The sequence below is a fragment of the Molossus molossus genome, unplaced genomic scaffold, assembly GCF_014108415.1.
Source record: "Molossus molossus isolate mMolMol1 unplaced genomic scaffold, mMolMol1.p scaffold_m16_p_14, whole genome shotgun sequence".
Lineage (NCBI taxonomy): Eukaryota > Metazoa > Chordata > Mammalia > Chiroptera > Molossidae > Molossus > Molossus molossus.
Genome location: NW_023425349.1, coordinates 58,474,532 through 58,501,335, shown reverse-complemented (window position 1 = coordinate 58,501,335; position 26,804 = coordinate 58,474,532). Strand labels below are relative to the sequence as shown.

Here is a 26,804-nt window from a genome sequence, read left to right as displayed (position 1 = left end):
ATCAATACATCGGTGTAATGGTGAGAAGGCAAGCCGGGTGCAGACAACCCTCTTAGCTCGCAGTGCAGAGACCCCGCCCCTGGCTTTTGTAATCCAGCTTGCCCCTTACCTCAGCCAACCGCCTAAACTACTACAGCAGAACTAGAAAGCCCCCAAATACCCGGAAGCTTATCGTGTATAATAGGCAGCTAGAACCTGGGCGCAGGGCTCAGCCTTTGGAGGTAACTCTGTTGGGCCAGCACTGGTGCACATTAAATGGTCATTTTCTAATCCTCCGAGTGCATGCTGTCTGTCTCCTCCAGCTGACCAAATTTCTGCCACAACATTTTAGTACATTGGCCAGGAAGTCAACAGCCATTCTGGCCTCTTGAGTCATCATTGTCAAAAGGCGGGGGGGGGGGCACTAATTTTGGGCCCCCGTGACAGAAAGGAAGTTACACCACTGGTGAATTCACTAGACCCTGACCATCGCTGGGCCCAACCGTAGTCGGCCACCGCTGCACTCAAATGGACTCTGGGACAATAGAAAAGCCTGCCAGGACATTGGATCGGTAAGTGTCCCCAGGAAACCAGACTGAGTTCAGGCGGAAGGATTTGATCACCTCCCAGGTGCCACAGACTCCGTATAGGATGGGGAATTCCTGGGTGGACAGTTTAAATTGTGTGACTGCGTGTGTGTGTGTGTGAGTGACCCTACTCCACAACACCTGTTGCGGAGCTTGCATGAGTCCCAACCTGCGAGTCCGTGGTGACCTCATACGGCTAAGGGCAGTATCAGGTTCTTGGGGTCATTGTCTCCACCAGTGAACTGGATCCGAGTCAGGGGCTTATGCTGACCTGCCAATGAAAAGAGGCACATCCCCGTGTGGGAAGCAGCCTGGCGGACCAAATGAGAGTTTCCTTCTGTTTGTCTCACAACACCATTCACTGGGAGGTTTTCTTAACCATCTTAGATATCATTATGGGGGGAAGTTCCTCTAAACCCACTGTCTGGAATGTATGATAAAGAATTTTAAAAAGGGGTTCTCAGAAGATTAGGGGGTTAAATTGACCCCTGGAAAATTGTGCACCCTCTGTGAATTAGACTGGGATGGGCCTCTGAAGGCACCCCTGATGTCCCCACAGTCCGGGCCATGTATAGGGTAGTTACCAGAGACTCCGGCCATCTGGACCAATTTCCCTACATAGACCAGTGGCTGGAAATAGCCCAAATCAGGCCTCCCTGGGTCTGATTCTGTGTTACTAGTCAGGGACAGTGTAAGGGCCTCGTAGCACAAGGTGAAAGGAAGACTTCATGGAGAATTAAGTGGCCTCTTTTATTACAAGGGGATTTGGAAGAGGCCCCTCCACTGCCACTGCCATATACCCCACTACTTAAGGATGGGGAATCTCACCTGCCCGACAGCCCACCTCCATCTATCTCACCCCCACAACCAGCCAATGCATCGCTGGAGCCAGGGCCGCCAGAGCCAGTGGGAAGAGGTCTCAGGTCAGAACCCAGACACAATGCAATTGCCACTGTGGGAGGCAAGGGGTCCACAGAGAATGGGTCGAAAAACCCCAAGCGATGATAGACCTCCTGGAATCCATCGTCTAGACTCATCACCCCATCTGGGTCGATTGGAAATAGCTCTCACCCTCTTCAACACAGAAGAATGCCAGCAGATTGTCACAGAAGCCAAAAGTGGCTCCAGACCCAGGCGCCAGCTAGACATCTGGACATAGAAGCCTGGGCATGAGAGGCCTTACTAATGAGGAACCCTGCTGACACCCAAATACAGAGAAAGAAAGAAACCGCTAGAAAGACTCGCCTTTCTCTAAGGCAGTGGTTCTCAACCTTCCTAATGTCGTGACCCTTTAATACAGTTCCTCTTGTTGTGGTGACCCCCAACCATGAAATTATTTTTGTTGCCACTTCATAACTGTAATTTTGCTACTGTTATGAATCACCATTGGAAATATGTGTTTTCCAATGGTCTTAGGCAACTCCTGTGAAAGGTTGAGAACCGCTGCTCTAAGGGGTGAAAGCAGGGGCCAAGAAACCCACAAACATGGCAAAGACCTCTGAGGTATTACAGAAACCAGATGAGAGTCCAGCTGACTTCCATGAGAGACTGTGCAAGGCCTTCAGAGTCTACACTCGGTTTGACCCTGAGGCCCCTGAAAACCAGTCTTTGAGGGACAGGCACAGACCAACATCAGACGAAAGCTTCAAAGGTTAGAGGGATTCACTGGGAAGAATGCCACTGAATTACTTGAAATCACCAATAAAGTCTTTATAAACCGAGAATGAATGGCCAAAAAGGAGGCAGACTGAAGAATGGAACAGAAGGTGGCTCTCCTAGCTGCAGCCTTGGGGCGACCAGCTCCATTGGTGGGACCAAAACAGAAACAATGAGAAACTAAAGAACCAAGAAGGAAAACGCCCCTAGGATGGGACCAATGTGCTTACTGCAAGGAATCCAGACACTGGAAAAATGAGTGTCCCAACCACCAGAGAGGAAAACCAGAAACTTCTGCTCCACCCAGCCACTACCAGCCAGAACCACCAGAGGCCCGTCTGATCGGCCTGGCAGGTATAGACTCTGACTAGGGGAGACAGGGCTCTATCCAACTAGGCCCCCATGAGCCCATGGTCCAAATGAAGGTTGGGGGCCAAACGGTAGACTTTATGGTTGACACAGGAGCCGAACACTCTGTGTGGTGACACAAAAGGTGGCACCCCTATCAGGGCGGGAAGTTACCATCATGGGGGCTACTGGAACCAAAACCCATAGACCATTTTGCGGGCCCTGGAAATGCTGGTTGGGAGGCCACCAGGTGGTTCATGAGTTCCTGTACTACCAGACTGCCCAGTACCACTGTTGGGCAGGGTCCTCTTGGCAAAGATGGGTGCAGAAATAGCCTTTGCTCCGGATGGATCGGCACAACTGCACCTAGGTGAGGAGGCCCCTCCCATGATCCTGTCCTTGGCAATAGAAGAATGGAGGTTGTATACCTCCCCACCTGATGAGCCAACGGTGGCCCCGGAACTGGAGGCTGAATTCCCATCAGTCTGGGCAGAAAAAAATCCCCCAAGTCTGGCCAAAAACCACACCCCAATCCTGACTGATCTGAAGCCTAAAGCCCAACCTGTCAAAATATGCCAGTACATGGTTCTGAGGGAAGCACATCTAGGGATCCAGATTCATCTAGACTGACTACTCAAGTGGGGACTTTTAAAGCGATGCCATTCCCCATGGAACACCCCCTGCTGCCCGTAAAGAAACCTGGGACAAACGACTATCGCCCAGTACAAGACTTAAAGGTCATTAATGAAGCAGTCATCCCACCACATTCAGCACTGCCTAACCCATACACTCTGTTAGGACTTACACCTTCTGAGGCAGGGTGGTTCACATGCCTGGACTAAAGGATGCCTTCTTCTGCCTCCAGCTAGTGCCCAATAGCCAACCTCTGTTCACCTTCGAATGGGAAAACCACACCACAGGAACAAAGGAACAATTTTCTTAGACTAGACTGCCTCAAGGATTCAAGAATTCACCAGCTTTGTTCAGTGGGGCACTAGCATCTGACTTAGCCAAGTTCCCAGGACAGAACTTAGGATGTGTCCTCCTCCAGTAAGTAGATGACCTCCTGCTGGCCAATGCAAGGAAGGGACCAAGCCCATACTTGGGTTGCTGATGGAAGCTGGATATTGGGCATCAAAGAAAAAGGCACAGATTTGCCAAATAGAAGTCAAATATCCAGAGATATGGAATGCCATCAACTATAGAATCAGACAATGGCCCAGCCTTCGTAACAGGAATAGTAGAGCAGGTAGCTAAAACTGTAGGCATCCAATGAAATTTTCACACGGCCTACAATGACCCAGAGCTCAGGGAAAGTAGAACGCATGAATCAAACCCTTAAGCAGACCATGGCAAAACTATCCCAAGAAACCAACCTGCCCTGGACTGATATACTGCCACTAGCTCTCCTGCGAGTACGTAAGTGGGTAACCGATAGAATACCCATTTCCCTGGGAATAACGGTGCACCCCCACAGAGAAGGGGACCAAGTCTGGATAAAACACTGGAAAAGGGAACCCCTCAAACCAACCTGGAAAGGGCCCTATTTAGTTATACTAACCACTCCCACAGCTCTCAAGGTTGCAGGTCTGAATACCTGGATCCACCACTCACAGATTAAGGTAGCTCGCCTGCCACATGACAACCAACCTGCCTGGAGACTGACCACCAGCAAGAACAAGCCTCTGCAGGTCACCCTTAAGAGGACAGGGAAACCTGCTGATTGGTGTACGACAAGTGCCTGAGGACTCCATCAGTAGAATGATGGTCATCACCTACTGGACCGATCCCCGCACTGAACTCTGTATTCTTAGTAGTCTTATAGGATCAAGTAGATCCCTTAGCCACAGTAGTATTACAAAATAGAAGGGGGTTAGACCTATTGACTGCTGAAAAGGGAGGAATATGCCTCTTCTTAAAAGAGGAATGTTGTTTTTATGTTAATCAATCAGGAATAGTTAGAGACATGGCCCAGCAGTTAAAGGAATGAATTACAAATTACAGATTCCGACAAGAATTATCGGAATCTTGGAGTTCCAGGAGTAACATATGGAACTGGGCATCTTGGGTACTCCCATTGTCCTCTCTCAATGCTTTTTATAGCACTCCTGTTTGGCCCTTGTAGTCTCAACATGCTAATCCCTTTCATTTCCTCTTGCTTAGAAACAATAAAGCTCCAAATGATGCTTCAAATAAGGACCCCCAATTACCATTACTCTCCTCTGAACAGTGAAAAACTCTAGTTGCTGCATCCCTCACCTTCAATGCCCCTATTCAACAGGAAACAGTCAGAGAGATAATCACCACTCTTCCTCACGTGGCACTAAGGAAACTCCCTAAGCCTATGCTTACCATATAAAATAATGTTCTCTAAGTCTGCTAGGAGCAGCTTGAGAATCAAGAGGGGGAAATGAGAAGGCAAGCCAGGTGCAGACAACCCCCTTAGCTTGCAGTGCAGAGACCCCATCCCTGGCTTTGGTAATCCCGCTTGCCTCTTAGATAGGCAGTATAACCTCAGACATTTTATTAGCAATATTTTTTCTGACCTATCTCCTCAGGTAAGGGAACAAGAGAAAGAATAAACAAATGAAACTATATCAAGCTAAAATTTTTGCACAGCAAAGGAAAACATCAACAAAATGAAAAGACAACCCACTAAATGGGAGAACATCTTTGCCGCCCCCCTCAAAAAAATCCAATTTAAAAATGGGCAAAGGATCTGAATAGACACTTCTCCAAAGAGGACATACAGGTGGCCAATATATATTTGAAAAGATGCTCAACATCACTAATTATCAGAAATCCAAATTTAAACCACAATAAGATATCACCCCACACCTGTCAGAATGGCCGTCATCAATAAATCAACAAACAAGTGTTCAAGAGGATGTGGAGAAAAGGGAACCCTCATGCACTGTTGGTGGGAATGCAGAATGGTAAAGCCACTGTGGAAAACAGTATGGAATTTCCTCAAAAAATTAAAAATGGAACTACTTTATGACCCAGTGATTGCATTTATAACCCAGAGACTGCACTTCTGGAAATATAAGACCCAGCAATTCCACTTCTGGAAATGTATCTGAAGAAACCCAAAACACTAATTTGAACGTATACACCCCCTATGTTCACTGCAGCATTATTTACAATAGTAAAGTTCTGCAAGTAGCCCAAGTGCCCATCAGTAGATGAGTGGATAAAAAAGCTGTGGTATATTTATACAATGGAATACTACTCAGCCATAAAAAAGAAGGAAAGCATGATGGACCTAAAGAGTATTATGTTAAGTGAAATAAGCCAGTCAGAGAAAGATAAATACCCTATGATTTCACTTATATGTGGAATCTAATGAGCGAAATAAACAAACAAAATGGAAACAGACTCAGATACAAAAAACAGACTGACAGTTGTTAGAGGGGCTGAGAGAAAAAGGTAAAGGGATTAAGCAAGAACAAAAACAGAAATACAGCCTTATAGCCACAAACAACAGTATGGTGATTACAAGAGGGAAAAGAGAGTAGGGTAAAGTAGAAGAGGGTAAAGGGGGGGGGGGGTAAAGGGTAACAGAAAGACGACGTTAGATGGTGAACACACAATACAATATACATATAATGTATTATAGAATTGTACACTTGCAACTTATATAATTTTATTAACCAATGTCACCCCAATAAATGCACAAAAAAAGAAACTTTAAAAAAAATTAAATAAATGGTGTGTCTAGGGCTATATAATGAATTAGAAAAGCTAAACTAAAACCCGCATCTTGTTACTACAAATTAGATGTTCAAAGTGAAACTGGGGGAAATTATTTATAGTAGTAATTAAATGTGAATGTGTACAGAAAAAAAAAAAAAGAAAAAATGCTATTAAATTGTAAACTCATCTGTTGTTTATTTTTCTCCACTATGTTTTATAAAGAGTTTATATTGAACTTCTTAAAAATGTGTAATAGCTCCCCATGACCGAATAAAAAGGTCCAAATTCCTTTATATAACACTCAAGGTACTTTCACAGCCTGGCTCCTCCTACCACTCTAGTTGTACTAAAATCTTAAACCACAGAGTCGGTTGTCAAAAACATCCTACCACATCTTGCCTCCATTACTTTACTCAAGCTGCTGATTCCCTCTTTCAGATGCATACTTCCAAACCACCAATACTTGCCAAATCCCATCCAACCTTTATCAGCTCAAATATCAGTTCTCTCAAAATATGTTTCAGATCCCTGCCACGTTAGAATTAAACTTGCCTCATCCTGTAATTTCCGTATTACCTTGTACCTTAATCCCAGCATTAATCAGTGATAAAAGTCCAGGCTGCTGTATATTCAAGTGCTAAAAAACTCTTTTTGAGTTTCTCACACCCAAAATGTGTCCTTCCTCAACCACAAGCTGTTAACGTTAACTCTGTTGACAACCTATAATGGAAACTGAACACCTATAACTGGCTCTTTCCTTGTTCTTCAAGAGCTATACCTTGGACACAATGTATACCTACTAAGATATAAACTACAAGTAAGGCCCCAAAGAGAACAATAAAACCACCAGTCTCCTTATTCCTGAGACAAAGGAAATTTTTTTCTCATAATGTTGTTCTCTTTCTAAAGGGTTAAAAACAATCAAATCTTGACAACAGAATAACACAAAAAGTGTCAAGTACAATGAGGACAATGTCTTCTTAATGACTAAATGTGACAATTATTTTCTGTCTTCTGAAATTGAAAGGGAATTTAACCCTCAACCTCAAAGTGGCATCTCCAATTCTTCGTCAAAGTGGTACTTAGAAGACTCTACACTGAACATGATTGCTTCAGGGGGAGGTCAATTTCTTTGTTTCCTATCCCTTTTACCATGCAACCCCCTTAACCCCCTTTTGTGAAGACCCTAAGACAAAAGCTCCTAGGCAGATAAGAGAACACCCATAATCTAAACAGCAGGAACAGATCGTGTGCTTCTTGCATGTTTCTACTATAATAAAAAAATAAGGGCCCTGGCCGGTTTGGCTCAGCGGTTAGAGCGTCGGCCTGCGGTCCTGAGAGACCCAGGTTCGGTTCCCGCTAAGGGCATGTACCTCGGTTGCAGTTTGTCCCCGGCCCTGGTTGGTCGTGCGGGTGGCAGCCACTCGATGTGTCCCTTTCACATCGATGTTTCTCTCTCTCTTCCTCTCTCCCCCTCCCACTCTACCTGAACAAAAAATAGAAAAATGTCCTCAGGTGAGGATAAAAATAAATTAAAAAAATAAATAAATAAGGTATGATGCATTCTAGCAAATTATGATGATGTACTTAGAGGCAGTAACATAAAAAGCACCTCATAAAAAAAAAATCTATCATTCTAGGTGCTTTCAGAATGTTAATTTTGAAAACAAAGTTACATTAATTCCAGAATTTCATATTTCTGGCCCATTCCAATAAGTAACCTAATACAATCCTTAAAACAAAGAAAAACAGATAAGTAGCAAAATTGAAAGACAAAGAGCAAAATGTGGATAATTCTAATGATCTTTAATGTCAAAGAACACTCATAACTTGGCCCAGTGCCTCCACACTCCTCATTATAAACACTGATTTTGATACTTTGTTATTATCTAGTTATTAACAATAGAAAAGGAGCAAAGGGAAGGCCAGATATTATAGGCATGTCATCTGGGAAGCTTCACCAGTAAGCTGTAACTTGCACTCCCCAGAGAACCATCAGCCATTCCCCACAGATCACTGGGGGCAGGGGTGTAACAAAGGGTGTAACAAAGCATGCACAGTGAACTAGAGGTGACTAGGGAAGATGCCTATCAGTCAAACCTGGGAACGGAGATCACTAACCAGAATGGGCAGAGCCACTATAAGCCAATGAAAATCTGAGGGTACATAATATCCCAAACAAAGGAGTTTGTTCCCTTGATGCTCTGGTTCCTTTGGTTTTGCTCCTGCTTCTTTGCATTCGCCTATTTTCCCTCCATGGACATGTGGCCATGTGCACCCCACACACAATGGACTGATGTACTGCAACTGGAAACACAAAATAAGCTAGCCTGATGCTGTATTGGACTGCTCCAATATGAAGCAAAATATTCTGGGCACTGGCTTTGATTCTAGCTCTGCTGAAGCCACAGCTATACTTCTTCTATGGTGGGACTGAGGGAAACGGAACCTTGGAAATTCAGGGGTTTAATTCCACAGAAATAAAGCTTTCTAAAACACCTCACCCTCCTGTGCAAGTCTCAGAAAATTCCTTTTCTCAGGATATCACAAGAAGCCCACTCCCACGAGCAACAGGTAGGGACAAAGACTTCTCCTGACCGATAACAATTTTACCAAAATTACATGGCACACCATTAAGGTATTATTACAACTGGCTAGGGAATAACATGGTCTTTTGTCACTGTCTTAGACAATCTCATTTAGAATGAAAAAATATGAAATGTTGTAAAAAAAAGATCAAACTGGGCTCTGAACTGCAAACAAGGGCAATAAAACAAAATTCAAATGAAAATGCAGAAAGTGTGGCTGCTCCTAAGAGAATTCTTAGCGTCCTGACCCTTAATTTATTACCTGTACTATCTATCTTGCTATCTTTTTCTTCAACATTGACAGTAATATGTTTCCATTAAAATTGCACAAAATATCAGAAACTCTGACATCAGGTGGCCTCAGGGGATGTCAAATACAGCTGTTTGGTTTTAATAGTAACAACATGAATTTTCATCTGGGAATTTTTAATTCTGCTTAAATATATTATCATAATTAAGTTAAAGCTGCTCAATTTTTCCCAAGTGCTAATTTCACTGATAAAAAAGGAAGAGACTAAACTAAAAGAAGGAAAGAAGGAAGACAGGCAAGCAGGCAGGCTGTTGACTTCCTGCAAAACTGACTTACCCACCCTAATAAGGGGCCTCTGCCAAACCCACCACAGGGCATGCAGGGAAAGTTATGTCCACCAATCCACACCTCCAAGAGGTGCCAGATAACATCCCTTTACCTGCCTATCACCAATCCTGCTGAAGAAGCACTGTGAATGTGACATGTATTCTGCCCCAGCTGGCACAGCCATGGACTAAAAAAGGATATACTTCATAAAAATCCATTTTGCAAACTTTAAGCCTAAGATGCATAGTTGTTGGATTACATTACAAGAAATATGTTTGTTTCACCACATGCTTCAGAATACCTAAATTTTTTTTGTTTGTTTTAAACCAATTTAAATTTTAATACTGGGGAAACATTTTTGTGCAAGAATTTTTATTTTTCAATTCATATCCCTGGGCTGCTAATTTTCAAAGAGTTATATTACCCAGAACGAAATCTGATCATTTGCCTTTCCTAGTATAAGTGTTGGTATTTTGCTTATTTATTTATTTGAAAACATAGGAGTAAGCTGTCATTTCTAAAATAAGGTTATACCTCAAGCATTTTAATCTTCATGTTCCATTTCTTTTCAGAAAGACTGAAATAGCCAGTATTTTGTTCACTTTCTATTTTTGTTTTGTTAAATTTCTCAACATGCTGAAAATATCCACTGATTTGCAACAATATAGAAAAGCTACCATATAAAAAAACTCCAAGATTAGAATATCACAATTCTTGAAATATCAATAGTAGAAATGATAATGAAAAAAATGTATTCTTTCCTTCTTATTTCTATATCGTAGTTAGTACAAAAAGAAAGGGGGACGATCCCATCATAACTCACAGTGAATGCACACACATATCTCTCAGAGCAACCAGTGGTTCAGAAGATGCTGACACATGCCATCCTGCTTAGAATCCAGTGACTGGGGAAAAACACACCTCTTTGTCTAGCAGCAATTCCTATGGACTACAGCAAAACAAAAATTAGTTAACACACAAAGCTGTAAATATACACATTCTATCTCTCATCACACACCAAGGAAAAGGTTATGCCCAAGCATATTACCGTTCAGACAGAAAAGTAACTAACTCTGTATATGGATTTTCTGTACCTTCAACCTACTCCATTCATATACATTAAAGCATATTTCTTGTTGGACTTCCGGTCAAGATGGCGGTGTAGGTAAACACGGTCTCACCTCCTGCCACAACCATATCAAAATTACAACTAAACTACAGAACAACAATCATTCAGAATCGCCTGAAATCGAGCTGAATGGAAGTCCTACAACTACGAGACCAGTAGGAGAGGCAGAGGAGCAGACAGGTGGATCCCACACCCATTGTGAAGGATAAAAATGAGGAGGGGCATCTCGGCTCTGAAGGTCCTCCCCAAGGAGTGAGGGGTCCCCATCCCACACCAGGACCCCCAGCTCAGGTTCCAGTGCCAGGAAGAGAAGTCTCTATAACTTCTGGCTGTAAAAATCAGCAGGAACTGAGGCTGAGGGAGGCTGAGGCTGCTGGCATCCCAGAAAGTTCCTCTCAAAGGGCCTGCACACAGACTCACTCAGACTAGCTTCCTCTGGGATCCAGCATGGGGAAGGCAGCTTGAAAGGCATCGTAGACGAACAGTGAAGAACTGAGTTGTTTGGCATCAGGGCAGGAGGTAGAGAGGCAGTTTTCTCCTGGACAGATATGCTGGTGGTGGCTGTTGTTCCTTTGGTGAGCCCTTCCCCCAAAAGGCAGGCAGACAGGAGCCATATCTGGGACTCCAGCAACCTGGCTCACACTGTTTGCCCCACCCTGGTGATTCCCTGAGGCCCTGCCCCACCCAACTTTCAGGCCCACACAAGCTTTTTCCAGTGGATTTACCATAGGATTGGCCTGTCTTGGATCTGCTTCAGATTTTCCTAAATTCTTTCAAACAAGCAACATCTAGCCTCAGCGAGCCCCATATCTCTCATTAAGTGGCCCTAGGCCTGGCACTAGAAGCAGCCAGCCTTGGTTTACAGCTTGGCTCTGCCTGGGCACTTCCAAGCCCAGCACAAGAAGCAGCCATTGGCAGATAGCCTTGTAACCTATGGTTGGTGGCCCCAAGTAGAACACAGGCAGGGGCTGACCTTGCCCCAGAGCTAGCACACCCAGTGAACAGCTTCAGACCACATCGAAGCACCACCACCCAACCTCCTCCACAAGTGACACACTCAAGCAGGGGACTCAATGGGTACCAGAGTCCTGCTAAAGTAAGTATTGCTCTGTGTGGTGGGCCTCTGCACAGCTGATCCCCCAATGTAGTCAGAGGTCAGTAGTCAGTGGGTCCAGCCAGTCCTTGCAGCTGATCAACCTGAGTAAATCCCTCCCAAAGATGTGCCAACAACAATCAAGACTCAATTACAAGAGAAGGGTGTACAGTCCATACTAGGGGTGCACCTTGAGGGCCCAGCTGGGATGACCAAGGAGGCTGTACCACTGGACCCTGCAGGACACCTACTACAATAGCCACCCTACAAAGCCTAGGAGACATAGCAAATCTACCTAATACATAGATACAAACACAGGAAGGTAGCCAAAATGAGGAGACAAAAAACAGGTCCCAAATGAAAGAACAGAAAAAAACTCCAGGAAAACAGCTAAACAAAACAGAGATAAGCAATCTAACAAATGCAGAGTTCAAAACACCAGTCATAAGGATGCTCAAGGAACTTCGTGAGAATTTCAAGGAACTGCGTGAGAATTTCAAGGAACTGCGTGAGAACTTCAAGGAACTTAGTGATGACCTCAAGAGCATAAGAAAGGACCAGTCAGAAATGAAGGATGCACTAACTAAAATAAAGAATAATTTACAAGGAATCAATAGTACAGTAGGTAAAGCCAAAAAGCAAACCATTGATTTGGAATACAAGGAAGCAAAAAACACCCAATCAGAACAGCAAAAAGAAAAAAGAATAAAAAAAACGAGGATAGTGTAAGGAACCTCTGGGACAACTTCAAGCCTCCCAACATTCACATCATGGGGGTGCCAGAAGAAGACAGAGCAAAAAATTGAAACCCCATTTGAAAAAATAATGACAGAAAACATCCCTAACTTGGTGAAGGAAACAGACATACAAGTCCATGAAGCACAGAGAGTCCCAAACAAGATGAAACCAAAGAGGCCCACACCAAGACACATCATAATCAAAATGCAAGAGATTAAAGACAAAGAGAGAATCTTAAAAGCAGCAAGAGAAAAGCAGTTTGTTACCTACAAAGGAGCTCCCACAAAACTGTCAGTTGATTTCTCAAAAGAAACTTTGCAGGCCAGAGGCAGTGGCAAGAGGTATGCAAAGTGATGAAAAGCAAGGACCTACAACCAAATTACTCTATCCTGCAAAGCTATCATTTAGAATCGATAACCATACAAAGAGTTTCCCAGACAAGAAAAAGCTAAAGGAGTTCATCACCACCAAACTGGTATTATATGAAATGGTGACAGGTCTTCTTGAAGAAGAAGATAAAAAATATGAACAATAAAATGGCAATAAATACATATCTATCAACAATTGAATCTACAAATAAAATGAGCAAGCCTAACAGAAACAGACTCATAGATACAGAGAACGTGTTGTTGGTTGCGAGATGAGAGGGGGGTTTGGAAGGGATGGGCAAAAAAGGTGAAGGGATTAAGAAGTACAAATTCCTTGTTAGACTTAAGAACCTCAAAGGGAAGGGGAGAGGGGAGGTGGGAAGAGATAAACCTAAGAACTGAAATGTATATATGCATAACCTAAGGATACAGACAATAGTGTTGGGAAGACAGAAGGTGGGTAGGAGTGGGAAGGAGGGGGTGAAGGAGGAAAAGGGGGGGGACATCTGTAATACATTCAACAACAAAGATAAGTTTGAAAATAAATAAATAAATAAATAAAGTATATTTCTGTTTGAGCCACTGTGTTTGGCCAAAGAACTTGTGTTCCTTCTACAGTGAATTCCAAGACTGTTGGGGTGCCACAACTCTGCCTCAGAGAACAGTAGCTCACAAGGGCAGTGGAATGCAAACACTTCCTGTACATTTTCTCATGGAATCTGCAGAATAACCCTGGAGGACAGATATGGTCCTGTTAACCAGCACATGAGGGGTCAGGAATGTTACCTGCAAGAAGTAATGGCACAGGTGAAACCTGCAGCACACAGGGTTCAATAGACTGGGAGGGAGCCACACAATTTCCAAAAGAGGGCTGTAAGAAATGCAGGATAGCAGGATGGGAAGAGTTGGGGTAGAGTGGGATGGAGAAGGAATAAGGCTGATAGGTCACAGGAGAGCACTGTACAGGACCCTCCCTGGCTCTTCCTGCACCTTGGGAAAACCTGTTGCCAGAAGTCACTTTCCACCTGCCCATTCTGCCGAACCTCCTGGGAGAAACATTGAGAGATGAATTGGTTGGCAAGGAATTTCAGGACCAGTTTCTTACCTTAATCATTTCACAGAGGAGTCCCCCTCTCAGAGGACAGTGTCCAGCCCCTGCCACCTCCCTCCCTCAGCCCCTATGATCCTACACAGGACCTGAAGCAGCCAACTATGTCACACAAATTCATAAATATACCTTTTAAATATCTCACAAAAATCTCCACAACCAAAAAATTTTTAATTAAGATTCCAGATATAATAAATTATTTTAGATATCCAGGAGATTAGTCAAATGCCCCCTTTTGTTTGAAGTAAGAACATTTGAAGTAAGAACATTTGTATACAATTTCTAACATTATTAAACAGGCCTGATTTATCTAACGCAGGAAGTGAAATGTATCATGAGAAGAGTGAGCATGAATTTTAACTATTTGATCCTATTAATTCTAGCATTCCCTAATATACTTGCTTACTATCTTAATTATGGTATGCAATACATCAAAATCATTAACTAGCTTAACAGCTCACAGTCACCGCCATAAATATTAGATACAGTTATACTCACTCAGGGATTACTGATATTTACACTCCTGTTTGAAGCCAAAAACATGTACCTTACTCAAAGCCTCAAATCTAGAAAATTATATAAACGCTGATCTATCAGATTCTTCATCTTAAATATTTTCCTAAGCTACTGTTCTTGTCTTTTTATCTCCATTTAAAAAGCATTCACCAATACACATACACTTAATGTTAAGTAAATTCAATACTTTGAAATGTATATTTACCTGCAAAATACTAGACCATTCTTTATAAAAACAAACACTTAATCTTTTTAATTGCAATTGTAATAATTGGTTGCTGTAGAAATATAATAAAGATGTTACAGGCTGATGTTACAATTTAATGAATACCTTTCTATAAATTATAATACACATGTACTTTCAAACATAAAAAGAAAAATATTCTACTTTTGTAATCTGCTTTTAATCCTTGATATTATATTATAAATGTCTGTCTATATCAGTAAACACACATCCCCATCATTTCTCATGCTGATCAGCATAGTGTGGATGGGTGTACCATAATTTACTCAACCAACCCTTGGTGTTGGACATTTACTTGGTATCAAGTTTTCAGTTTCATAATCAACACTGCAAAGATTATCCAATTAAACACATCTGGTGCAACTTTCTCATTTTTTCCTACAAAACAAATTCCCAGTTGCAGATGCAGGGTGACAGGACACACTTATTTCGAAGGCTGGTGGCCTGGGCATTCTTTCCATTGTCCTAATTTGCATGGGCATCAACAACACTGAGTGTTCTCCTTTGTCCTCTTTGCCAGTCTAAGAGATGAGACATCATCAGCTGTTTGCATTTCTGTGACTACCAAGGAGACTAAATACGGGTTATATATTTACTAACTTACTATATTTCTTCTTTGACGAACTGCCTTCCTTTGGTTGTGCCTCTGTGTGCTTTAATTCCTCTGTATAATACAGGGGAGCAATACTAGCCCAATTTATAGAACAGTTGTAAAACTCAGGTGAGTTCCTGTAAGACATAAAGACTCAATGAATCTCACCCATGATAATTATCAGTAACTTAAGAATGAGAGGCTCTTTATATTTTACAGTGCTGCTGCCTCTGAGACATGCCCAGTGACGCGCACCTAAGGCAAAGGAGGGAGATGAACCACAGCCTCTCAGCATCTGAAGGTGAGCACCAAGGAGCATCGAGGATGTGCCCAATTTTCTTAAAATATCCAGTTTTATTTTAAACATTCTTTTTTAAAAAAACCCTCACCTGATGACATTTTTCCATTCATCTTCAGACAGAGCGGGGGGGTTGCAGGGGAGACAGAGACAGAGAGAGAAATGTCTATGTGAGAGAGATACACTGACCAGGGCCAGAGACCGAACTGCAACTGAGGTACGTGCCCTTGACTAGAATCGAACCCAGGACTCCTTGGTCCATGGGCCGATGCTCCAACCATTGAGCCGAACTGGCCAGGGCTTTCAAACATTCCTGTAAGTTTTACATTGTGCACCAAATTATACCTTTATTTGACTAAATGTTTTCTTTTTTAACTCATTAGCTATTAAAAGTAACATTTAGGGATTTGTTGGAGGTATACTTTATTAAGCACCATCCACTATCTCTCATGTAATACAAGTAGTATATTTGTTCATTTAATTTGTTGTTTTTTGTAATGTAGTTCAAATCTCAATCATTTTTGCCCTAGCCAGTTTGGCTCAGCAGTTAGAGAGTCGGCCTACAGTCCAGAGAGACCTGGGTTCAGTTCCCACGAAGGGCACGTACCTCGGTTGCAGTGTGTCCCCGGCCCTGGTTGATCGTGTGGGTGGCAGCCACTTGATGTGTCCCTTTCACGTTGATGTTTCTCTCTCTCTCTTTCTTCCTCTCTCTCCCTCCCACTCTATCTAAACATAAAATGGAAGAATGTCCTCGGGTGAGGATTAAAAAAAAATCTCAATCTTTTTCTTCATGGTATCCACCAATGGTGCCCCACGTGGGAAGTCCTCCTCAACCTGAGGATCAGACAAAAAGTCTCCTACTAGGTTTTATTTCTATTTTCTTCCAATTTTTATTAATTTATTTTTGTTACAGATGTTTCTCCTTTCCTCCCCCCACACCTCCTCCTCCCCAGCCTCCCCAAACCCCCCCAGCATTGTTGTCTATGTCCATTGGTTACGCATACATGCATATAAATTCTTTGGTTCATCTCATCCATCCCCTCCCCACCCCCCTACTCTGAGGTTTGTCAGTCTGAACCATACTCCTTTCTGTGTCTCTGTGTCTATTTTATTCATCGGCCCACCTTGTTCATTATATTCTACAAATAAGTGAGATCATGTGGTATTTGTCTTTCTCTGATTGGCTTATTTTGCTTAGCATAATATTCTCAAGGTCTCTCCATGTTGTCTCAAAAGATAAGAGATCTTTCTTTCTTACAGATGTATAGTATTTCATTGTATATATGTACCACGGCTTTTTTTATCCACTCATCTATTGATGGACACTTGGGCTGTTTCCAGATCTTAGCAATTGTAAATAGTGCTGCTCTGAACATAGGGGTACATATATTCTTTCTGATTGGTGTTTTCAGGCTTCTTATGAAGTTTTATTTCTAATTAGTTCTTATTTTTCTATTCTGATTTTATGTTGCTATTTTACATCTTGTTCAATTTTCCCAAGGTCTTTTACCTCATTTTTATTTATATTTTATTATTTTTAATAAAAATTGACATATAAGGTATTTTTACATTTTTATCTATTGATTTGAGAGAGAGAAACATTGATTTGTTGTTCCACTTATTTATGCTTCCATTGGTTGATTCTTGTAAGTGCCCTGACCAGAGATCAAACCTGCAACATTGGCTTATCAGAATAATTTTCTAACCAACTGAACTAGCCAGCCAGGGTAGTATTTAATTTTTTATTTTAAAAAATCAAAGAACATTCTATCACTTTAGAAGCAGCTTAACAGAAGAAATCTTTGCCATGGCTGGGTAGCTCAGTTGGTTAGAGGATCGTCCCAATACTCCAAGGTTTCGGGTTTGATCCCTCCTCAGGGCACACACAAGAATCAACCAATAAATTCATAAATAAGTGAAACAACAAATTAATGTCTCTTTTACTCTTTCTCCCTTCCTCTCACTCAAAAATCAATAAATAAAAAAATAAATGTAAAATTCTTTAAAAATAGAAGAAATCTTTGAAACATCTGACAAAATCAAAGATCTGGTGATTTTTCACAGGCACTGCTAAATCAATTGAATTTCTAAAATTAAATCTCAATCCCCAATACACATTAATGCCACTGATATGCTAGATCGAAAGTCCTAACATATCCAGATTCATGCTCTGTAGGGGTAAAGAAACTTGTTGCATTCTTGAGACTTTTGGCCCATGTTAGAGAGGGCAAATGCTGACTTTTGTAACTCTCAATCTCCAATTCCACCTGCAAATGTATCCATATGCATAGTTCTCTCAACCATAGCCACAAAATCAAGGACATCCTTCCACAACTGTAGAGCTAAGATCAAACCCTTCTCCTTTGTGTGTACATATTCAACAAATTAAAGAATTACATTTTTTACTTACAAATACTCTCAAGTAAGATTTTGCATTTTCAAAATGTTTCATGTTTTTGCTTTATTTTTAAAAAGAAAGGAAAAAAAAAGATGACGGTGGGCAGGACCGGAGGAAGGGTGAGTGTGTGAGCAAGTGACTGAGTATGTGAGAGAGTGTGAGTGGACTTGAAGGTAGACGACCAAACCCAAGCAGTGCAGAGCCACGGAGCAGGAGGTTCCTGTGCTGTGGACAGGAGCAGTTGGCTACCACAGTAAGGGTCCCTTCAGGGTGCTTTTCCCTGTGCTATGGGGAGGTCCCACCATTGTGGAAGATCCTGGATCTTCCCTGGGAGGAGGCAGTGGGAGTGGTTAGGGCCCAGCAACCGGAGCCCACCAACACAACTGGCACCCTGGGACCAGTGGACACTGTGTCAACACAGACCAGTGCACAGTTGTGGAGCTCCCAAGTGCTGGTCGCAGAAGTCGTAGACAGCCCAAAGCCCAGTACCATCCCCATAGTAGCAGCCCTATCAGAGGAGAGATATACCCTCAGCAACAGAGGCTGGGGAGCAGACATCCATCCCCAGGCAACAGAAGCACAGACCAGCAGCTGAGACCCATCCTCAAAAACTACAGCAAAAGCCGAGCAGGAGCTGAGCCCCACCCGTGGCAGCAGCACTTCCCAGCCACCAGCGGTGGGATCGGGGGCACCACAGAGGCCTGTGCTGTCCAGTAGCCCATAAGAGCAGTGGGAAGCAGGAGGCCAAGAGAGACTGGTGCGATCCAGCTGCCCGCCCACAGGAATTGCAGGGTGCAGGGGCACCAGAGAGCCTGTGCCACACAGCAGGGACTGTGCGATCTAATTACCCATGGGGCCTGTAGGGTGCTGAAGCATCAGAGAGGCCTGCACGACCCAGCAGCCCATAACATAGGTATAGAGCCAGGTCCCCAAAGGGACTGTGCTATCCAGTAACCCGCGGGACTTGCAGGGTGTGGGGGCACCAGAAGGGCCTGTGCAACCCAGCTGCACACAAGGTAGGCATAGAGGATGTGAAAATGGAGGTGGAGTGAATAGAAGCTACTCAGATGATCTCCCAGGAGCAAATGGGAATTACAACTAAAATAAAGACAAATCCTCAGAAAAATGCAACAGAAAAGCAGCAGGACAGGACCATATAACCAGGGACACCGCTAGGATCTGCGGAGGCACAAGAGGGTGGCAGGCTGGGAGCCCACGGACAGCAGCAGTCTTAGCTGTGAGCAGCGCCCTTGGGGAATAAAGACCAAGCACACTCCAAAGCGCAGAGAGCCAAGACAGAGCGCTAAAATAGCCACAGCCACTCATCTGGGGACTATGGCAGAGGGAGGGCAGACTGGGCTGGAACACTGTGGGGACACCCGGGATTTGGAGGGCACTCAGAGTTTTTGCTGAGTTGCAGCCACAAAGGACTGTGGCAAGTGTGCTCCTTCCCAGAGCTATGGGGAAAAGCAGCAGCAACCCCTGACCCCCTCAGAGACTCAGCCTTTCCCAAGTAAGACAAGGAAATGCAAACTGAGGCTTATTAACAACCAGCATCTATCCCACCCTCTGGAAATCCTCTTATGCAAAACACCAGGGCTACATTCCAAGGCACTGAGGAACTGAGACTATTAGCCACCAGGAAAAAGCTACAGGATAACTGCACCTTTCCTGGGCTTGCAAATCTACCCAGGAAAGTAACACTTGACAGTGGTGTTTAACGTGGGCCCACCCAGGCTCATCCAAACCCAGTAGAGGGAGCCACAAACAGCAGAACACCAACACACACAGGCAAAATTTGGCAGACTCCAAAACCCACTGAGATAGCCAAAATGGTGAAACAAAGAAAAAAATCCCAAATGAAAGAACAAGAGAACTCTATTGAAGATCAGATCAATGAAATGCAGCTAAGCAAATGATCAGAGGTAGAGTTCAGACCCAAGATTTTGAGGAAGGTCAACAGCATGAGTAAGAACATCAGCACCATGAGTAAAGATTTAGAAACATTGAAAGATTCCAAAATGGCAGCGGAGTGAATGGAAGCTACACAGACCATTTCCCAGGACCAAACTGGAATTACAACAAAAATAAAGACAAATCATCAGGAATAAGCAACAGAAAAGCAGCTTGGAGGACCATATAACCAGAGACCATATAACTCCACCCTGGTAGGCTTCCAGAGGCACGAGAGGGGGGCTGGCAGCCCACAGACAGCAGCGGCCTTAGCTATGAGCAGAAGCCTTAGCTGTGAGCAGCACCGTCACCTGTGAACAGCGTCCTCGGGTTAAACTCCCAAGCACCACAGCTCAGAGCCAGGACAGAGCCTAAAATAGCCACAGCCACTCACCTTGGGCTCCGGCAGAGGGAGGGCGGACTGGACTGGAACTGGGTGGGGACACTTGGGTTTTGGAGGGCGCTCAGAGCTTTTGCTGAGTTACAGCCACCCATGACAGTGGTCATCTTACTCCTTCCCAGGGATCAGGGGAGAGGCAGCAGCCCCTCCTGCGGAGATCCAACCCCACCTGGTGGCCATTGAAATGCAAATTGAGGCCCATTAACAACCAGCATCTGCCCCACCCTCAGGAAATCCCCTTATGCTGAACACCTGAGGGAGTTTCTCATTCAACTGAAAAGCCAAGGCTCTTCAAGTAACCCCTACTGATAGCCTCCAGGCAAAAAGCTAGAGGAAAACTGTACCATTCCTGGGCAAGCAACTCTAACCTGAAAAGTAAGACTAGACAGTGGTGTTTAACGTGGGTCCTCACTGGCTCATCCAAACCCAGGAGAAATAGCCACAAACAACAGAACACCAACACACACAAGAAAAATTTGGCAGGCTCCAAAGCCCACTTGATAGCCAAATGGTGAAACACAGAAACAAAACCCAAATGAAAGAACAAAAGACATCTACTGAAGATGAGATAAATGATGTTCAGTTAAGCAAGTCAACAAAACTAGAATTCAGGGCCATGATCTTAACGAAGCACAACAGCATGTGTAAAAACATGAGCACCACCCTGGCCGGTTTGGCTCAGCGGTTAGAGCGTCGGCCTTCGGTCCAGAGAGACCCGGATTCGGTTCCCGCTAAGGGCATGTACCTCGGTTGCAGTTTGTCCCCAGCCCTGGTTGGTCGTGTGGGTGGCAGCCACTCAATGTGTCCCTTTCACATCGATGTTTCTCTCTCTCTCTCTCTTCCTCTCCCTCCCTCCCACTCTATCTGTACAAAAAAATGGAAAAATGTCCTCGGGTGAGGATAAAAAAAAAAAAAACACCAACAAAAAAACATGAGCACCATGAGTAAAGACACAGAAATGTTCAAAATCAAACAGTTGGAAATTAAAAACCACCAAAAAGAAATGAAGAATAACCAACACACATACTAATCAAAATGCCAAAAATTCAAGACAAACAGAAAATCCTAAAAGCAGCAAGAGATAGGCAACAGGTTACCTACAAAGGAAACCCCATAAGGCTCTCAGCTGACTTCTCAACAGAAACACTACAGGCCAGAAGAGAATGGCATGAGGTAATCAAGGTCATGAAAAATAAGGATCTGAATCCAAGACTACTCTACTCAGCAAGGCTATCATTCAAAATTGAAGGTCAAATAAAGAGCTTCCTAAACAAAAAAAGGCTAAGGGAATACATTAGCACCAAACCAGCACTGCAAGAAATGTTATAAGGACTTCTGTAATTAGCAGAGAAATAGAAAGAAAAATAAAACCACAATAAACAAAAATGGCAATACATAAGTACAGGAAGATATAACCTTGATAAACATATATGTACCCAATATAGGACCACCAAAATATATTAAAAATCTTCTGGAAGACTTCAAAGGAGAAATCAATAGTAAAAAATCATAGCAGGGGACTTCAAAACCGTGCTGACATCACTGGATATATCCTCTAGACAAAAAAAATTAGCAAGGAAACAGACTCTAAATGAAGTACTAGACAATGGCATAAAACTAGAAATCATACAAGTTCAAGAAGATTGAAATCATATCAAGCATCTTCTCAGATCACAATGGCATGAAACTAGAAATCAATTGCAACAAGAACATGCAAAGACATTTCAATACATGGAGGCTAAATAGCATGTTATTAAACAATGAATGGGTCACCGAGGAGATCAAGGAAGAAATTAAAAACTTCCTGGAAACCAATGAAAATGAACACACAACAACACAAAATATATGGGATGCAGCAAAAGCAGTTCTGAGAGGGAAGTTCATAGCACTACAGGCCTACCTCAAAAAACAAGAAAAATTTCTAATTGACTGTCTAACCTCACAACTTAAAGAATTAGAAAGCAAACAAAAAGAAAACCCCAGAGCAAGTAGAAGGAAGGAAATAGTAAAGATCAGAGCAGAAATAAATGACATAGAGACCAAAAAAACAATTCAAAGGATCAATGAAACAAAGAGCTGGTTTTTCGAAAAGATAAACAAGATTGATGGACCCTTAGCTAGACTCACCAAGAAACAAAGAGAGAGAACCCAAATACACAAAATCAGAAATGAAAGAGGAGAAGTAACAACCAACACCACGGAAATACAAAAGATCGTTAACAAATACTATGAACAACTATATGGCAACAAATTCGACAATCTAAGTGAAATGGACAAATTTCTAGAAACACACTGTCTCCCAAAACTATTCCCGGAAGAGATAGAAAATTTGAACAGACCAATAACAACTAAGGAAATTGATGAGGTAATCAAGACTCTCCCAGCAAACAAAAGCCCAGGCCCAGATGGTTTCACGGGGGAGTTTTACCGAACATTCAAAAAAGAACTAACACCCATTCTCCTCAAACTATTTCAAAAAATTCAAGAAGAAGGAAGACTTCCAAACATGTTCTATGAGGCCAGCATAATTCTAATTCCAAAACCAGAAAAAGAGACTACAAAGAAAAAAAATCACAGGCCAATATCCCTGATGAACATAGATACCAAAATCCTGAACAAAATACTAGCAAATCAGATCCAGCAATACATTCAAAAAAATTATTCACCATGACCAAGTGGGATTTATCCAAGGGATGCAAGGCTGGTACAATATTTTCAAATCAATAAATGTGATACACCACATAAACAAAATGAAGAATAAAAACCACATGATTGTATCAATAGATGCCGAAAAAGCCTTTGACAAAATTCAGCATCCATTTCTGATAAAAATGCTCAGCAATCTGGGAATTGAGGGATCATATCTCGACATAATAAAGGCCATATATAAAGAACTACAGCCAACATCATACTCAATGGGCAAAAACTAAAAGCATTTCCCTTAAGAACAGGAACAAGACAAGGATGCCCACTTTTGCCACTCTTATTTAACATAATACTGAAAGTCTTAGCCACAGCAATCAGACACGAAAAATAAAAGAAATCCAAATGGGCAAGGAGGAAGTGAAACTGCCATTATTCGCAGATGACATGATACTATACGTAGAAAACCTCAAAGATGCCATCAAAAATTTACTACACTTAATAAATGAATTTGGCAAAGTAGCAGGATACAAAATTAACGTCAAGAAATCAATGGCATTCTTATACACCAATGATGAACTCACAGAAAGAGAAACTAAGAAAACAATCTCATTTACCATCGTGGCAAAAAAACTAAGATTCGTAGGAATAAACTTAACCAAAGAAATAATGGACCTATTCGCAGAAAACTACAGGTCATTGAACAAAGAAATAGAGGAAGATATAAAAAAGTGGAAACACATACCTTGTTCATGGATTGGAAGAATTAACATCATTAAAATGTCCATACTACCCAAAGCAATCCATAGATTCAATGCAATCCCCATCAAAATACCAACGACATACTTCACAGAACTAGAACAAATACTGCAAAAGTTCATATGGAACCAAAAAAGACCTTGAACAGCCACAGCAATCTTGAAAAAGAAGAACAAAGTAGGAGGGGTCACATTACCAGATTTCAGGTTATACCACAAAGCCACTATAATCAACATAGCCTGGTACTGGCACAAGAACAGGCATATAGAGCAGTGGAACAGAACAGAGAACCCAGAAATAGACCCAAGGCAATATGCTCAATTAATATTTGACAAAGGTGGCAAGAGCATACAGTGGAGTAAAGACAGCCTCTTTAAGAAATGGTGTTGGGAAAATTGGACAGCTACATGCAAAAAAAATAAAACTAGACCATCAACTTACACCCTACACAAGAATAAACTCAAAATGGATAAAAGACTTAAATGTGACTCATGAATCCATAAAAATCCTAGAAGCAACCGTAGGCAACAAAATTTCAGACATCATACGCAGCATAATTTTCTGATACATCACTAAGGCAACAGAAACAAAGAAGAAAATGAACACATGGGACCACATCAAACTCAAAAGCTTCTGCACAGCAAAAGATACAATCATCAAAACGGAAAGGCAACCTACTGTATGGGAGAGCATCATTGCCAATGATATATCAGATAAGGGGTTAATTTCCAAAATATATAGAGTGCTCATACAACTCCACAAAAGGAAGACAAAGAACCCAATTAAAATTTGGGCAGAGGAACTAAATAGACACCTCTCCAAACAGGACATACAAATGGCTAAGAGACAAATGAAGAAATGCTCAACATCACTAGTCATCAGAGAGATGCAAATTAAAACAACAATGAGGTATCACCTCACACCTGTCAGAATGGCCGCCATCAACAAATCATCAAACAAGTGTTGGCAAGGATGTGGAGAAAAGGGGACTCTAGTGCACTGCTGGTGGGAATGCAGAATGGTGCAGCCACTATGGAAAACAATATGGTGTTACCTCAAAAAATTAAAACTGAACTTCCATTTGATCCAGTGATCCCATTTCTAGGAATATACCCTAAGAAGCATAAAACACCAATCAGAAAGAATATATGTACCCCCCATGTTCATAGCAGCACTATTTACAATAGCTAAGATCTGGAAACAGCCCAAATGTCTATCAGTTGACGAACAGATAAAAAAGCTGTGGTACATATACACAATGGAGTACTATGCAGCTGTAAGAAAGAAAGATCTCTTATCCTTGAGACGACATGGAGGGACCTGGAAAGTATTATCCTAAGCGAAACAAGCCAAGCAGAGAAAGACAAGTATCATATGATCTCACTTATTTGTGGAATATAATGAACATAACAGTCTGAGGAATGAGGTAGTCCCAGAGACATGGAAGTGGGGTACAAACTGACAATCCCTAGAAGAGGGGTTGGGGGAGAGAGATAAACCACAGAACTTATATGCATGTATGCATGAACGATGGACATGGACAACAAAGCTGGGGACAGGGCAGGGAGGGAGGGGGAGAGGGAATTAGTGGGGGGAGGACATCTGTGACAAAAATAAATTAATTTAAAAAATAAAAAAATAAAAGAAAGAGAGAGAGAGAGAGAGAGAGAAAGAAAGAAAGAAAGAAAGAAAGAAAGAAAGAAAGAAAGAAAGAAAGAAAGAAAGAAAGAAAGAAAGGGCTTAGTACCAAAACAAAACAAACAAAAAACAAAAACAAGGGATATTTTAGAACAGGGTTCTCAGGATTCGAACCTTTCTACCAGAAGTACAGTTTCTGTTTGATGAGTGACTGCTTTGAAAAAATTTTATTTCAGAATTAGTATTTTTGTATGTTCTGGACACAGCTCAAATGAAAACCAAAGGATAAATATTTTGACCTATTTTAAATCCTTCAGAACCCAGAGGATAAGAATACATCTCCATGGTGGGTACCTCCACAGTTTATTCTGAAGGACAGGTAACATGGCATGGCTCGCATTTGTTTAAATGATAGCTGCCCAAGTACAGGGTATCGGATCTGCCTTCGCCGAAAGTGCAATCACAGAACAAGGAGCCTTGGCTTACAACTAATTCCTGGGGGCAGATCTGGGAAGCAAGAGAAAAGCAAAAATGTACTGTGGTCACTATCCTGGAACAATTCAGACAATGTGGATCCCAGATTGCTTTTAAAAGTTTAATAAACATCAACACCTCTTGAGAGAGAGAAGAGACAAACATTTATTGCATGCCATGTGTCAGTCACTATTGAAGTAATCTATATTAACTACCTCATACACTGCTACTTGTCAGTTTGTAAGTTTTCCCCAAAAAAAATTTATTTTACATTTATGCTGTGTGCACATACAGGATACCGCTTTGCACAGCAGCTATAGTATACATGTAGGGACCACACACAGTTTGCAATAGATTTGGGCAAGTTATAACCTCATTTCACAAAAGTAACACTTGAATTTGATTACATTTTAAACTAAATGTCCATACTTTCTATGCATAAAATGAGCACTTATTTTAACCAATCTAGAAGGAAAATAAACAATAGTGTAAGTATTCCTTACTATATTCAGTTATATCCATCTTATATTTTCTTCTATATAAATTACAAATTTATAGTCAGTAAATATCTAAGACCCTATATGTCAAATTAGGTCAAATGCTATGAGGAAAACCCTCTCATAAAGGACTGCAAAAAAAAAAAAAAAAATTGTAACAAGCCACTGCCCTCTGCTGGTGAACAATACACATTGTTAATAAATCTTTAATTTGAGAACAAAAGTAATGAAATACATTAATATTTAAGCACCATAGTCCACTATACAATTTACAGAGTCTAATAGTGAGTTTAGATTATGTGGAAATGATACATACACATACACATACACATACACATACACAGTACATGTTTTAGCAAAAGCCAATATGCAATTTCAGGCTTTTTTACTACAACACACACAGAACATTATATTCTATCTGAAAAGAGTTTCTAAGCAAATTTCCATTTTAATCCTTTCAACCATTATTTAAATAATGTGTATCAATGCTGCTTTTTGCCATTTCAGAATCAAGGAGAAATTTCA

General features: G+C 41.9%; 1 protein-coding gene across 18 annotated transcripts in view; it reads right to left on the bottom strand.

Moving 5' to 3' along the window:
- The window catches only part of KDM4C (lysine demethylase 4C), a 444,842-nt gene that overhangs the window by 260,527 nt on the left and 157,511 nt on the right, over positions 1 to 26,804 (bottom strand). The window contains exon 9 of one of the 18 annotated variants that reach the window (XM_036261633.1): positions 10,227 to 10,380. The exons of the other annotated variants lie outside the window; for them this stretch is intronic. Within the exon in view, the coding sequence (XP_036117526.1) occupies positions 10,294 to 10,380 (87 nt within the window). The 3' untranslated portion in view covers positions 10,227 to 10,293. Of the gene's footprint in view, positions 1 to 10,226; positions 10,381 to 26,804 lie in introns of those variants that run through there. 18 annotated transcript variants of the gene reach the window in all.